The sequence below is a fragment of the Alosa alosa genome, chromosome 20 (genome assembly GCF_017589495.1).
Source record: "Alosa alosa isolate M-15738 ecotype Scorff River chromosome 20, AALO_Geno_1.1, whole genome shotgun sequence".
Lineage (NCBI taxonomy): Eukaryota > Metazoa > Chordata > Actinopteri > Clupeiformes > Clupeidae > Alosa > Alosa alosa.
In genome coordinates, this window is record NC_063208.1 from 13,923,480 (window position 1) to 13,936,032 (window position 12,553).

General features: G+C 41.6%; 1 protein-coding gene across 15 annotated transcripts in view; it reads right to left on the reverse strand.

Annotated features, from left to right (window-relative positions):
- pleca (plectin a) overlaps positions 1-12,553 on the reverse strand; it is a 153,855-nt gene that overhangs the window by 45,093 nt on the left and 96,209 nt on the right. For 7 of the 15 annotated variants that reach the window (XM_048230265.1, XM_048230257.1, XM_048230263.1 and 4 more), the window contains exon 2: positions 7,516-7,577. In XM_048230265.1, coding sequence (XP_048086222.1) covers positions 7,516-7,577 — 62 coding nt within the window. Of the gene's footprint in view, positions 1-137; positions 153-7,515; positions 7,578-9,952; positions 10,277-12,553 lie in introns of those variants that run through there. The other 8 variants (XM_048230254.1, XM_048230256.1, XM_048230264.1 and 5 more) reach the window with 2 other exon arrangements.

The window sequence follows — 12,553 nt, forward strand, 5'->3', positions numbered from 1 at the left end:
GGTTTAAATGCATAAGGGTGTAAGGGATTAGGGCTTTGGTTACGTAGAGAAGCTTTGAGGGGTGTGATTAGTCCGACTCATGCAGGTGAAAGCAAAGGCCCACTCAGCACTCAGCAGCGGACAGGAAGTGGACCTACCTCAGCTCTCCAGTGCTGTTAGAGGATCACAGAGAGACAGGAAGTGACACGGGATGAAGGGAGGAGGGTGAGAACAGATGCAGAGGGACAGGGACAGGGACCAACACACACAGAGACAGAGAAAGAGAAAAAGAGACAAAACTGTGAAAGATGCTGGAAAGACAAGCTTTCTGTGTGATGAATGGAAAGGAGACCAGAAAAACACACAGAAATAAAGGCATGCAGTTTGCCCCGACTGTAGCAGGAAGCTTGATTTACTGCTTAGACATACAGCAACATACAGCAACTACTATATCAACATCCATAAATGACACATGACGAAATGTAATACATTTGACAGGGAATGAGACACATCTCACTGATTCATGTTTTATTCAATAGCTATTCACTAGCTTATTGAATATCACTTCAAATTCTATAGGAAAAATTGACCAACAAATTGATTACTCTTAGTAAGACATGTGTATTAAACATCTTCACAGTTTAAATCTCTGCTAATATACAACATTGTTAATAGTTTAGTAAGCACGGGGTACAGACATATGAGGATTATTAATATGTTATCATATTTATTTAATGATGTATTGTTAATGCATGTTTATGAGAGAGTGAGAAAAGTATTCAAGTTTATCAACGGATTAATATGAGTCCACTAAGTTACAAAATGTACTAAAAGTGTGTGTGTGTGTGTGTGTGTGTGTGTGTGTGTGTGTGTGTTTGTGTGTGTGTGTTGATGTTTTGACTGATAGTCTTCATGACACAGGCGTAGGTCCTGTTCAAGGTGTAAATGTTTAGCCTACAGTAAATGAGTTTTGTAACACCACCAGTCTGACACAACCCAGCTCTCTACCTGACCCTGCTGTTTCACAGCAATAACAAGGGACGCCAATCAGATACTAATCACTGGTGAGGGACAGGGGAAGAAAGAAAGAAAGAGAGACAGAGAGAGAATGGGAGAGAAATACAGAGGGCCAGATGTACTAACGTTTTTGCGCCCACTTCAGGCGCATTTGTTTCGCAACGTGCACGTAAAAACATGGCAAGGTTTGTGCAAACAGGCCGCACTGAGGTAAAAGCGCAGACTGCCTTGACTGAGTATGGCAAATTGCGCTTTTCTGTGTCATGCATATACATTCATAGGAGGGTCAGGGGAAAGTGGGAGTTTTGTGTAAAAAGATGGGAGAAGCGTAAAATGTGTCTAATTAGGTATTCTCCTGTATGTACGAAAACTGCCTATGAAAGCACACGTCTATTTTGCCGTGAAATATTTTGACCTTGGAAAAGCAGGTGTTAATTCAAAAGTGCAGTTAAATGTGTAAACTAGATGTACCGCATAGCGGTACAAAATATGACCGCCGCTCAGTCCTGTACATCCGTTCCGCGAAAATAAATCACACTTCAATTTGTCTCCATATTTTACTCCATCCCCCACTCTTGAAACTTTTGTGTATGCTTATTTGGCATGCCTGAGTGTGTGTCGCGGCTGCACAGAAAGTACCCTACTGGTGCTGAAAAGGTGAATAGATTGTAGAATAGCCAAAGAAGATGTAGAATTGTTATAAAACCTTTAAAATCTCTAAACAATCACAAGTAGGGCAGTTCATCACAGTTCATCCATTGCAACTGGATTGATGAAAGGTCACTTACACCTGTAGGCTACATTGTATTTGGGAAAAGCAAAAGGTATCAGCATAATGTTATTTATTTATTTATTTTTATGTATTTATAAACAAAACCATCTCTGTCAGTTCCATGCCGTTTTCAACAGCTATCAAAAACAAAGGTCATTTTTGGATGGATGGATTTTTTTGTGAATGTTTCTTCTTCTACATAAGATTTTAGTCATCTTTAGTTCATGTAATACTTTATTGTCAATGCACAAATTAAGTAACAGTAGTCTGAAACGTTATTGTTAATGCACAAATTAAGTAACAGTAGCCTAGTCTGAAACGAAATGCTGTTTTACATCTAACCAGTGGTGCAAATAACTGACATGTCCAAATGGGCCTTGATGAAATGCGTCGCTAGACTGTTCATACACATTTTAACGGGCCAAAGTTGAAGAGCTTTTGTCCGTTATTGTTAGTGCAAAATAGGCTGATTCATGTTCCCTTGCATTGTTTAACTGAGGTCCATGGCTAGTCTGGCTTTCATCAGACCAAGCTCAATCTTTTAAGAAATCAAAAAATAAATAGCGGGCAGATCAGGCTGGGTTCACCCAGCCTAGTCCATAGGCACCCGATATTGTTTAATTTTCCGATTGAGATATAGCCTTCACGCTCTGGCTATTCTAAATGCAAAAATGCATCAGGGAGTTATGACAAAACGGTAACTAACAAACTAGATCCTAATAGAAAGCTGTTAGCTTCCCTAAGCTACAGGTAGGATTATAAGGTAGGCCTAATGACAACATAAATTGTCAATAGGCTATGCTGGCGACACAAATAAAATCTCCTTTGGAAACCAATGGCTTCGCCTTACAGTATCAAAGCGGACTTAAACTGTCATATCGTGGCGAAAAGTTGTAATAACATTCACGCAGCTCCATGAGTCAAGGAAAGCTTGAATGAAGTAGCCACTTCTAAATGGGACCCACTACACAGTAGCTTAAGGTGTTTTGCTAAAGCAGCCATAATGAAATGAAGGTGTCATTGTTTGGATACTTCACACACACGTGCTTTTTAATTTCACAGACTACAACTACCAAGCTGTAATCAAAGCACATCGATTCCCCTCTCACACCCTGCACGCACTTAAAACAAAATAAACAGGCGTCTCAGTCTCCACGCATGTATAGGCAAAACTGTATCAGACCGGATTGTAGCGTTGGTAAATCTTCCATTGCACAGAATGATTTTTGTAGCACGTGCAATAAATGACAGTCGAAAGATACAAACAGTGCTGCTATACATTTGCTTGGTATAACCGCATTTATAGTTTTCTACAAATGCAATAAATCAAATGCCTCCATCACTCAACCAACGCTAACGGTAACATTACCTAGGTCCTTATTGATATTACAAGATTAACGTACCTGCAGTAAAACCAAGCATGTCCGATAAACATCCTCAGATTTATTTCGCTTCAAGAAGAAATGGGAATTACACTTCATGTGAACATCGTCCTATCCTTATTAGATGTTCGCTGCGGTAAATTACAGTCCTTGTATGAAGCGTCCATTGTTTTTTCCAACCCACTTTTAACTTCCAACAAAATTACGTCTCACTGCAACGATGCGCCATCTAGTGGACAAACGATAAACGACCAATACTGAAAATGCAGCCATGATGATGATGATGAATATTTATTTTGGCTTTCTTTTAATCCTACTGATTTTCATTTTTTTACCGGGGGCAAATCACAAATGAGTGATTATGAGCCAGGTTGATGTGGGCCCTTGAGACCAACATACCATAAAAGATTCACAGAGAACTGTTTCTGCCCTACCCTCCTTTCGGGGGGTCCAGTCCAGCGGGGGGGCTGCAGATGAAAACGAAAAAATGACGGTTCCATGCTATCCATGTGGGGTACATGCCCACCAAGTTTTGTGTACCCCGGTCTTTCAGTGTCCGGGAATCCTTGTTGGTATGCGTCACTAAATGTACACATAAATTATTTTATTGTAAGGCCCCCATGAACGAAAGTACACAAAACTTGGCATGTATTCAGAGGGTGTCATAATGATCCTACACTTTTAATTTCGTGCAGTTTTGACCTTGTCAGCCAGAGATATTGAGATGAAAACACTTAATTTTTGCTTTTTAATTTTTAACTAGGTGGCGCTATACATGAAATAAGTGGTAATGGGATGGGTTGACATGCCCCTTAAGACCAACATACAAAAAAGGTGGACCCCCTAGGCCCTACGGTTCTCGAGATATTCACAGAAAACTGTCTCCGGCCACCTACAGGCCAGTTGGTGTATAGTAATATAAATTAATTTATTGTGTGGCCCCCCATGAACAAAATTCCACGAAACTTGGCGTGCATTCAGAAGGTGTCAAAATGATCCTACACTTCCAATTTTGTGCAGTTTTGACTATGTTAGGTCACAGATACCTACAATTACAACACCTCATTTTTACTTTTTGTGTTTAACTAGGTGGCGCTATACATGAAATTAGTGGTTATGGAATGGGTTGACATGGCCCCTTGAGATCAACATACAAAAAAAAGGTGGTCCTCCTAAACCTTACGGTTCTCGAGATATTCACAGAAAACTGTGTCTGCCCTACCCTCCTTCGGGGGTGCAGTCCAGCGTGGGGGCTACAGATCAAAACGAAAAACGATGGTTCCATGCTATCCATATGGGGTTACATGCCCACCAAGTTTTGTCTACCCGGTCTTTCAGTGTCGGGAATCATTGACGGAAATTTGGACATGCGAAAAAGAAAAAAAAAAAAAAAAAAAAATCTGACTAAACCTATATGACCGCCCGCTGGCTGCGCCGGGCGGTCATAATAAGAGAAACTTTCATAGACAACAGAACCGCTATTCAGAGTACCAGTTCTGCGTCTTTGTACTATATCAAAAGCAACCTTAACTTTCGTTGGCCTTTCGAATGTCTTACTTCCACGTCATTTCTACTTGCTAGATTTGACCAATCTTCCATAGCCTACTACGTGCACAAGTAGTCTGAGTAGAACTACTGCTCTTCCTTATTTTCCTGCTTGTTGACATCTTATCATGTATTGGATTATTTCATGATCGCTAAATGTTTGATTCCTTTTAACGTTGTCATCAGTTAACTTCATTCAAGTTGAGATTGAAGTATGCTGTTCAGTTGTGAACGTTCGCAAATTGTGGTAGGGGTGGGGAAATTACCCGATAAAGTGCAGTTTTGATAAATACCACGTAAACTGAAGAATCACAGTGTGCGGTTTCTGCGGGTTGGTGCACTGATAACGCTACATTTGCACATGTACGTACATCTGGCCCAGAGAGAGAGAGAGAGAGAGAGAGAGAGAGAGAGAGGGAGAGAGAGAGAGAGAGAGAGAGAGAGAGAGAGAGAGAGAGAGAGGATAGATTTAAACTGTTGGAGGTCACTTGAGAGTTTAGGAATTCTGCCGAGAGACAGACAATAAGAATACAATCCTAAATTAGACGAGAGGAGGACTTATCATCTCCGTTTTGCGAGTCCCTAACACACTCTTAAAACTAACATGTTCGTTTTAAGAGTGCAGACACTATAGTGATTCTGAGAACAGAACACCAGCAACAAGAGAACACTATGTTTTCCAGCATGCCAGGGATGTTCTTTGAACACAATTGTCAATCACAGCGGCTAAAACCACAGCCAACCAGGTTCGCGAAGACTCTGCTAAGATTTAAACCAGTTAAGTGTAACTATGTACTGACCTATACTGTCGTTCAAAGTTTGCATTCCATTCTAGTCCATTATAGACAGAATACCAGCTGAGATCAGTTGCATTGATTTTTAATTAGGGCAGCAGTTTTCAGATTACATTATGTGCTTACATAATTGCAAAAGGGTTCTCCAATGTTTTCTCAGTCAGCCTTTTAAAATTATATCAAATTAGTAAACAGAATGTGCCTTTGGAACATTGAATGAATGGTTGCTGATAATGGGAAATGTAGATACTGCATTAAGGATCAGCTATTTCTTTCTACAACAAAAATGAATGATGAAAACAAGAACATTCTAAGTAACTCCAAACTTTTGAATGGTAGTGTATCCCCATCCCAAAAGCTGTTAGCAGTTGTTAGATCCTATAATAGTTCACTAGGTGTTAACAAAGCCTTTTACACTTTTAATAATCTGGTTGTTTCTGTCCATTTTAAATGATTGTGTACTTGGAATCAGTTTAATCAGCATCCTATTATCATTATTATTATCATTGCTTTGTTGTTGTTGTTATATATTTATATTATTATAAATATATAATATATTATTAATCCCTGTTACATTTCATATTAATTTAGCCTTCAGTTCTGTTCTGTAAGAGTGTATCCTTCAATACAGAGCTTGTGCTTTCCAAAAGCAATTATAAGGGATTATACTTAAGTCTGGCTAATGTTCATTACAGTTTTGTGCAATTATACAGCATGCCTTCATCATAATTAATGTTATTAAGCAAGATTAAAATGGAGCTTGATGCTGTGAACATTCGCAGCATGTGTGTGAGGTCTATCAATTCATTTTCAGTTGGCAACTGCTCATGGTAGCACCTTAACTATAATACTGCCTGTCCAAAAATACCCATAAGCCCCCCAAAAATGTTACGCGTGTGAGAAAATTCACAGGGAACATCTCTGCAGTAAATAAATGTGCTCCTGCTAGATAAGGGAATCTCAGCTATATGTGATACACTGCAGAGATATATAAGGATGGCGTGTCAAATTCCATACATACAAAAAAAAACATTGGACAGCTTGAAGGCAGAATGGGAGACAAAGGCACAGTAAACAGAATGGGGCGACTGCAGGGCGACTGCAGGGAGCCCCCCGCAAGCCCCTAGCCTAGATCGCATAACAAAATCCACATGCAATAATACAACAACAACGTCTACAATGACCTATTAATTTGGACAACTTGGTATAGCCCTATACAGGCTAAAGTTACCTTTAGTTTTGTTCTAGAGTTACCGTTATGTCTGGCTTTAAACAGCTGTAATGCAGTCTAACGTTCTGACAAGCACACCAATTGCCTACCTTGTTCTAGCCCATCTGAAATAACTCTAGCTTTGCTGTCTCCATCCTTTCTGTTTTCGTTGTTTAAACTTGTGATATCCATGATGAGTATTGAGTTAGTGAATTAGCTTAACATTGTGTGCTGATAACCATATATACTGTAGATAGCCGAGTAAAAGAAATCAAGTAGCCTAGTTGCGTTCACTAACATTTTACGTAATAAAAAATTTGAAATATCCTGATGGCATGCAGCTAATGGTATACTGTGCATAGTTGGGAAGGTATGGTGGGCCAATTTGGTGTGAATACACATTACACACACACACACGGGAAATTTTCTCTCGTTGTTGAGTAGCCTGGTGGTACGCTCAGTGCGTACGGACATACACCTGCAGGCGCGCCTGGTCCAGACTGACTAGGTTTGTGGCCACAACACCAGGTGCAAACTTGATATGACTAACAACAACACTAACAACATTATTCTGCTGATCCTGTAAAATGGAACATTGATTATATTTGGACTGAATCTCTTAAATAAGCAAAATCATAAAGCTGATTCAAAATGTACTTGGGTTACTTTTTGCAAGTTGTGCGATACATCAAGTTTGCACTAGCACACATCCACTGAATCAGGGCCAATGCAACTTGTTGGGAATGTAAAAAAAAACAGCTACACAACATGAACGGAGAAAAATACAAGTGAAGGTGTCAATATTGTTTATCATACCTTCAATAAGTGTTTGTTCACCCATTTGGTGAAGGTCTTTTTCTGAACCCGATCCCTTTCATCTGTGCAAAGAGACAAAGAGAGGGAGGGGAGAGAGACAGAGGGACACAGAGAGGGGGGAAAGGGATATTACGTTAATGTACAACACTCAGTGTGAATCATAACACTAAATAAACATGACAAACGAGAAGAGAGAAAAATATGGAAAAGGTGAAAGATCATTGCTGCAATACATTATGTTTAGCGCAGGTGAGGTGGGTACATATTCTGACAGAGGTCTGTGAAGAGCACTCAAGACTCAGCCGACCCAGGCAGACACTCCCTGATGTAGCAGGATAATAACTGAAGCCTGGAGTCATAGGATGTGTTTCCACATAGATGGAGGACTAGATAAAAGTGACACACACACACACACACACACACACATACACACACATACATATACACACAAACACACACACACACACACACACACACACACACACACACACACACACACACACACACACACACACACACAAACAAGCACACTGTCATAAGACAAAGTCTCCTAACCTATGACTCACTTTGGTCATTCTGGTCACTGTCTTTGTGCATGACTGCTCCCTCATTCCCTTTCTTTCGGAAACTTTCTACGCTCTTTTTTTTCCAATCAGTTGGATTACACAGCAGAGCTAGGATCAAAGGAAGAATCTAGTGAAAACTACGCCCTTTGGCTAAAAGTGGAAGACTATTTCTCCCTCTTCTGAATAAATGCAGTTAAGCTAATGCAAATAAACTGAAGTGAATGAGAAAATGAGATTATGCAGTGCGCTAAAAGGGACCAGAGCCACACCACCCACACGTTAACAACCCCATTCAAAAACAAAACACATTCACACTCTTCAGGCCCTCAAGACACAAAATATAAACTTTCAGGCCGTTTGGTAACACATACATAAGACCATGACAAGTAGCATCCAAGGTGCAAGGAGACACATTTCATTCAGTGTTTGCTTGGTCCTGACCCACTGTCACTGATCACATATTTGTGTCAAACATGCATTTGGCGTCTGAGTAAAGATGTATGGCCGTATCTCTTCAAGGGTCAGTCCCGAAGCGCTTTCAACAAATCCACTGTGGTGGTCGGGGGATGGGGAGAGAGAAAGACAGAAAGAAAGACAGAAAGAAAGCAAGAAAGAAAGAAAGAAAGAAAGAAGAGAAGGGAAAAGAAAAGGAGCTCAAAGATCAAACAGTGATAGATAGCCAGCACTTTACATTCCTCCCCCCTGACATACCTCTGCTTTTAACTACCCTGAGCATCACAGGTGTTTTTCATTCTGAAGTAGACCCTCTGCCCTACTACTTTCACTCACAGCTAACAGTAGTCCAGAGGCCAGAGAGGGTTTGCATCAGCACAACCTAAAGCATATTAGGAGACAATAACTCACGGATGGGTATGAAGACAACGCCATGCATGTCATTTCTGCTAACACCAGTGAGTACAATACCAAACCACAGACAAAGAAATGCATGAGGATTGTTTAGAAGTGGTGATCTATAAAAAAATGAATGTTAGAAAAAACAGCTTAAGGCTGCTTTCAAAAGATCATTGCAGTATAGAACATTCTTTGAGGCCAAGCAATTTTGGACTATCATTCTCTTGTTTTATAAAGTAGTAAAGGGGGTAGTTTGATTTGCTCAATCTTTAACCATCTAAAGCAATCACTCTAACAGTATTTAATTGATTTATGCATTGTGTTGTGCAACACAAAGCTTGTCTGTTGCCCACATAATTCAGAAAAATGCTGTGGTTGTTCTTGCTGTGTGCTGTTATAACAGAGGTGAGAACTGCAGGGGGAGTCAGCTATGCAGCCATGACAATGTTGAGGGGTGTGGTCGCCTGAAAGTCCAGACATTAGATGACCCATTGAAGCTGAATCCAATCTGATTAGCTTCACAGAAGTGTTGGTGGGAAACAGCAATTTGCAGAGGTCATGGCTGCCCATAAAATCGCAAAAGAACATTTCAGTAACAAGCGAAGCGGTGGAAATCCATGACATCCTGAGCCCAACCAAAATCCTGCTTGAGCCCAATCCATATCCATGACATTCCAGCTCTCCTGAAAAAGCTTACACAAGGCTAACAGATGCCAAGAAACCATCCCCCACCTCCAACAACACATACACAAACACACACACTCTTATCAAGATAACAAATAGCCTTACACATTTGACCAACTTAGCAATACCAAGCAACTTAGAAATACCAAGCAACCCTTTCATAAGACACATACACTCACACACACATACACATAATTTAACATCCTTAAAACTTCTATCGTCTTTGCATAAGCCTTAAATATGTCAAGCAACCCCCCAACACACACACACAGACACTGAATAACTACCATTACAACTTGTACATGTGTAGCATATTTGCTTATATCCCACTTTACCTTTCTTTGCATAGCTGGCCCTGAGCATCTCCTGGTAGCAGCTCTCATCAGCAAAGACCACATCACTGCCTACGCTTTCTGTCGAGTAAGTTCTGAAGCTGCGCCGCATATCTGCAGGTACGGTGTGTGTTGCCCCAGCAAGGCAATGGCAGGCTGTATTTTACTGGAACTGCTCTCCCTTGCTCTCTCTCTCCGTCCTTCTCTCTCTCTCTCCTCTCTGCACTCTTGAGTAGCCTGAGTTTAGCTGTTCTCCAAACCACTGCCTCAGAGCAAGAGAGGGACCATGCCAAGGGGTGGGTGTGATTCTCTTTCTAGCACAGCATTTTCACTCTTACTCTTACTCGCCTTCCCTCTCTTGCTATCTCTCTCCCTCTCTATCCCTCCCTTTCTTTCTTGCACCCCTCCCTCAGGCTTTCTTTATTTCCCCCCTGTCATTCTCCTCCTTCTCTTCCTTGTCCTCCCTCCCTTTCTCTCTTTCTCCCTCTCTTGGCCCCCTCCCTCAAGTGTTCATTTCTACTCGGTCATTCCATTTCTCCTCCCTCTCTCTCTCTCTCTTTCCCTCTCTTTTCTGTTCTGTCTCTGCCTTTCCCCTGTGAAATACCTGCCCTGGGGCGTCCCTGCAAGTGCCTGTCATTCCCTGCTCTGCTCTGAGCGTGCTCAGAAGAAGAATGGTCCTGCCCAGACCCTCCTGCCCTCGCTCAGGTGTGGCGGAGGGGAGGGGAGGGGAGGGGAGGGGGCATGGAGGGTTGGGTGGGGCAGTGACATGGGAGTTTGAAGAGGAATAGTTGTCAAAGGTGACGAGGAAAACTACCTGTCCTTTAATAACAATCGAAGGGTTCAGATGCAAAAACAGTTCAATCCATTTTTGACAGACTTGCAGGAATATATTTTAAAAATAAATCATTCAATATCAGTGAAATTGTTGTTAGGTTGTGTTGATTTTATTTATTTTTCTATCAATAAAATCAACAGACAGAACAGAATTGTTGCTGTTGCTTGTGAGCTGGAAATTACAAGAAAGACATGATTCTTGCACATTTGTGAAGGTGGGCTTAACCGTTTTTACATCTGAGCTCTTCGTGTCTCCTAAGAAAAAACCTGCTGGCAAACATGTTGGGCTTGAGGGGTGTAGATTGGAGGGGTTGCGGAGGGCTGGGTGGAGCAGTGTGTGAGGGGACTCAAAGGGAGTAGGTGTCAGAGGCAGAGAGGAAAAATGTTAACTCCCTGTCCTTTAATTACAATCTGTCTCTCCTTCGTGAGAAAGCCTGTTGACTTCAGTGGTGGGATAGGGGGGTTGGAGGGGGGTAGGTGTCATAAGTGGAGAGAGAGAGAGAGGGAAACCACCACCTGTCTCTCACTCGGTCTATCCGACATGAAAATGTCATTGCGTGAGGCTGCAGGGCTACTGGGTGAGGCCGTGAGTAGGAAGCATGAAGTCTGAAGTGGAGATTGTGTGCGTGTGTGTTTGTGTGTGTGTGTGTGTTTTTTTTCTTTAGTACATACAATTACAGATAGTATTGAGAATATTATTATTATTAACCAAACACAATGGTATTGAAAGATGAACACATTGCAGACAAAACTGCTCAGTCGTGCACTTATGGATCTGTCACCACAGAGCTACAACCATCCAAGCTATGACCAAGCATGCACACAAGACCACAACATGCATCCATTTCAGCAACGGCAAAACAAGAGCTGAATATTCATGTTTTTTGAAAGCCATTGACTGGACTAATGAAAACAAGAGGAGCAATTGTCTAAGAAAGACAAAAGTAATTATGCACATCTGGACAGTGTGGGCCAAAGATAGAGCATAAGAACGCACGAGAAACAACTCTGCATATTTGTCTATTTGTGTATGTATGTGTGTATTCTATTTGTGTATGTGTCTGTCTGTGTGTGCCTGTTCATGCTTATGTGAGTGTCAGTGCATCTATACTGACTGTGCATCAGTGTCTGATTGTGCATATGTTAGGATTTGTACGATTATATGTATATATGTAAGTGTAAGTGTGTGTGTGTGTGTGTGAGTGTCTGTGTGTGTCTGTGTGGGCCTGCATGTGTCTGTGTGTGTGTGTGGAGGACCCATCAAACCACGAAACCGCTTTATACTGTACATTTGCAGCCGAGCACGGCGAGTGAGGGGCCCTGAGTGACACAGCGGTGGATTGTGAGCATATCAGCACAGGACCTGTTGGGGCTTGATCAGAGACAGGCTGCTCTGCTGTCACCCATCCACCACTGGTGGCCTCCGTCCAATTCACAGATGTCTCAACCAATAACAGACACATGAGTCAAACTCAAACATGTACCACAAAAACAACACTAAAAGCTAAAAATTACTATATACGTCTGGAGTGTGGCACTCAAGGCAGTGAATTAGTGGTTAAAGGGAATACCGTTATGGACTGCTGCAGTCGGCTACAAATGAGAGAGAGAGGAAAGGAGAAGAGAAGAAAAAAAAACGTGTTGGTAGAAATCTCCAGATCTTGTTCCCCGAGGGTGATCATTCCAATGTACTGGCTCTCGTCCCTGGCTTCACTGCACTGCCGCTCACACCACACCCTGGATACAGGTGCAGGAGTCGCCATACAGAAA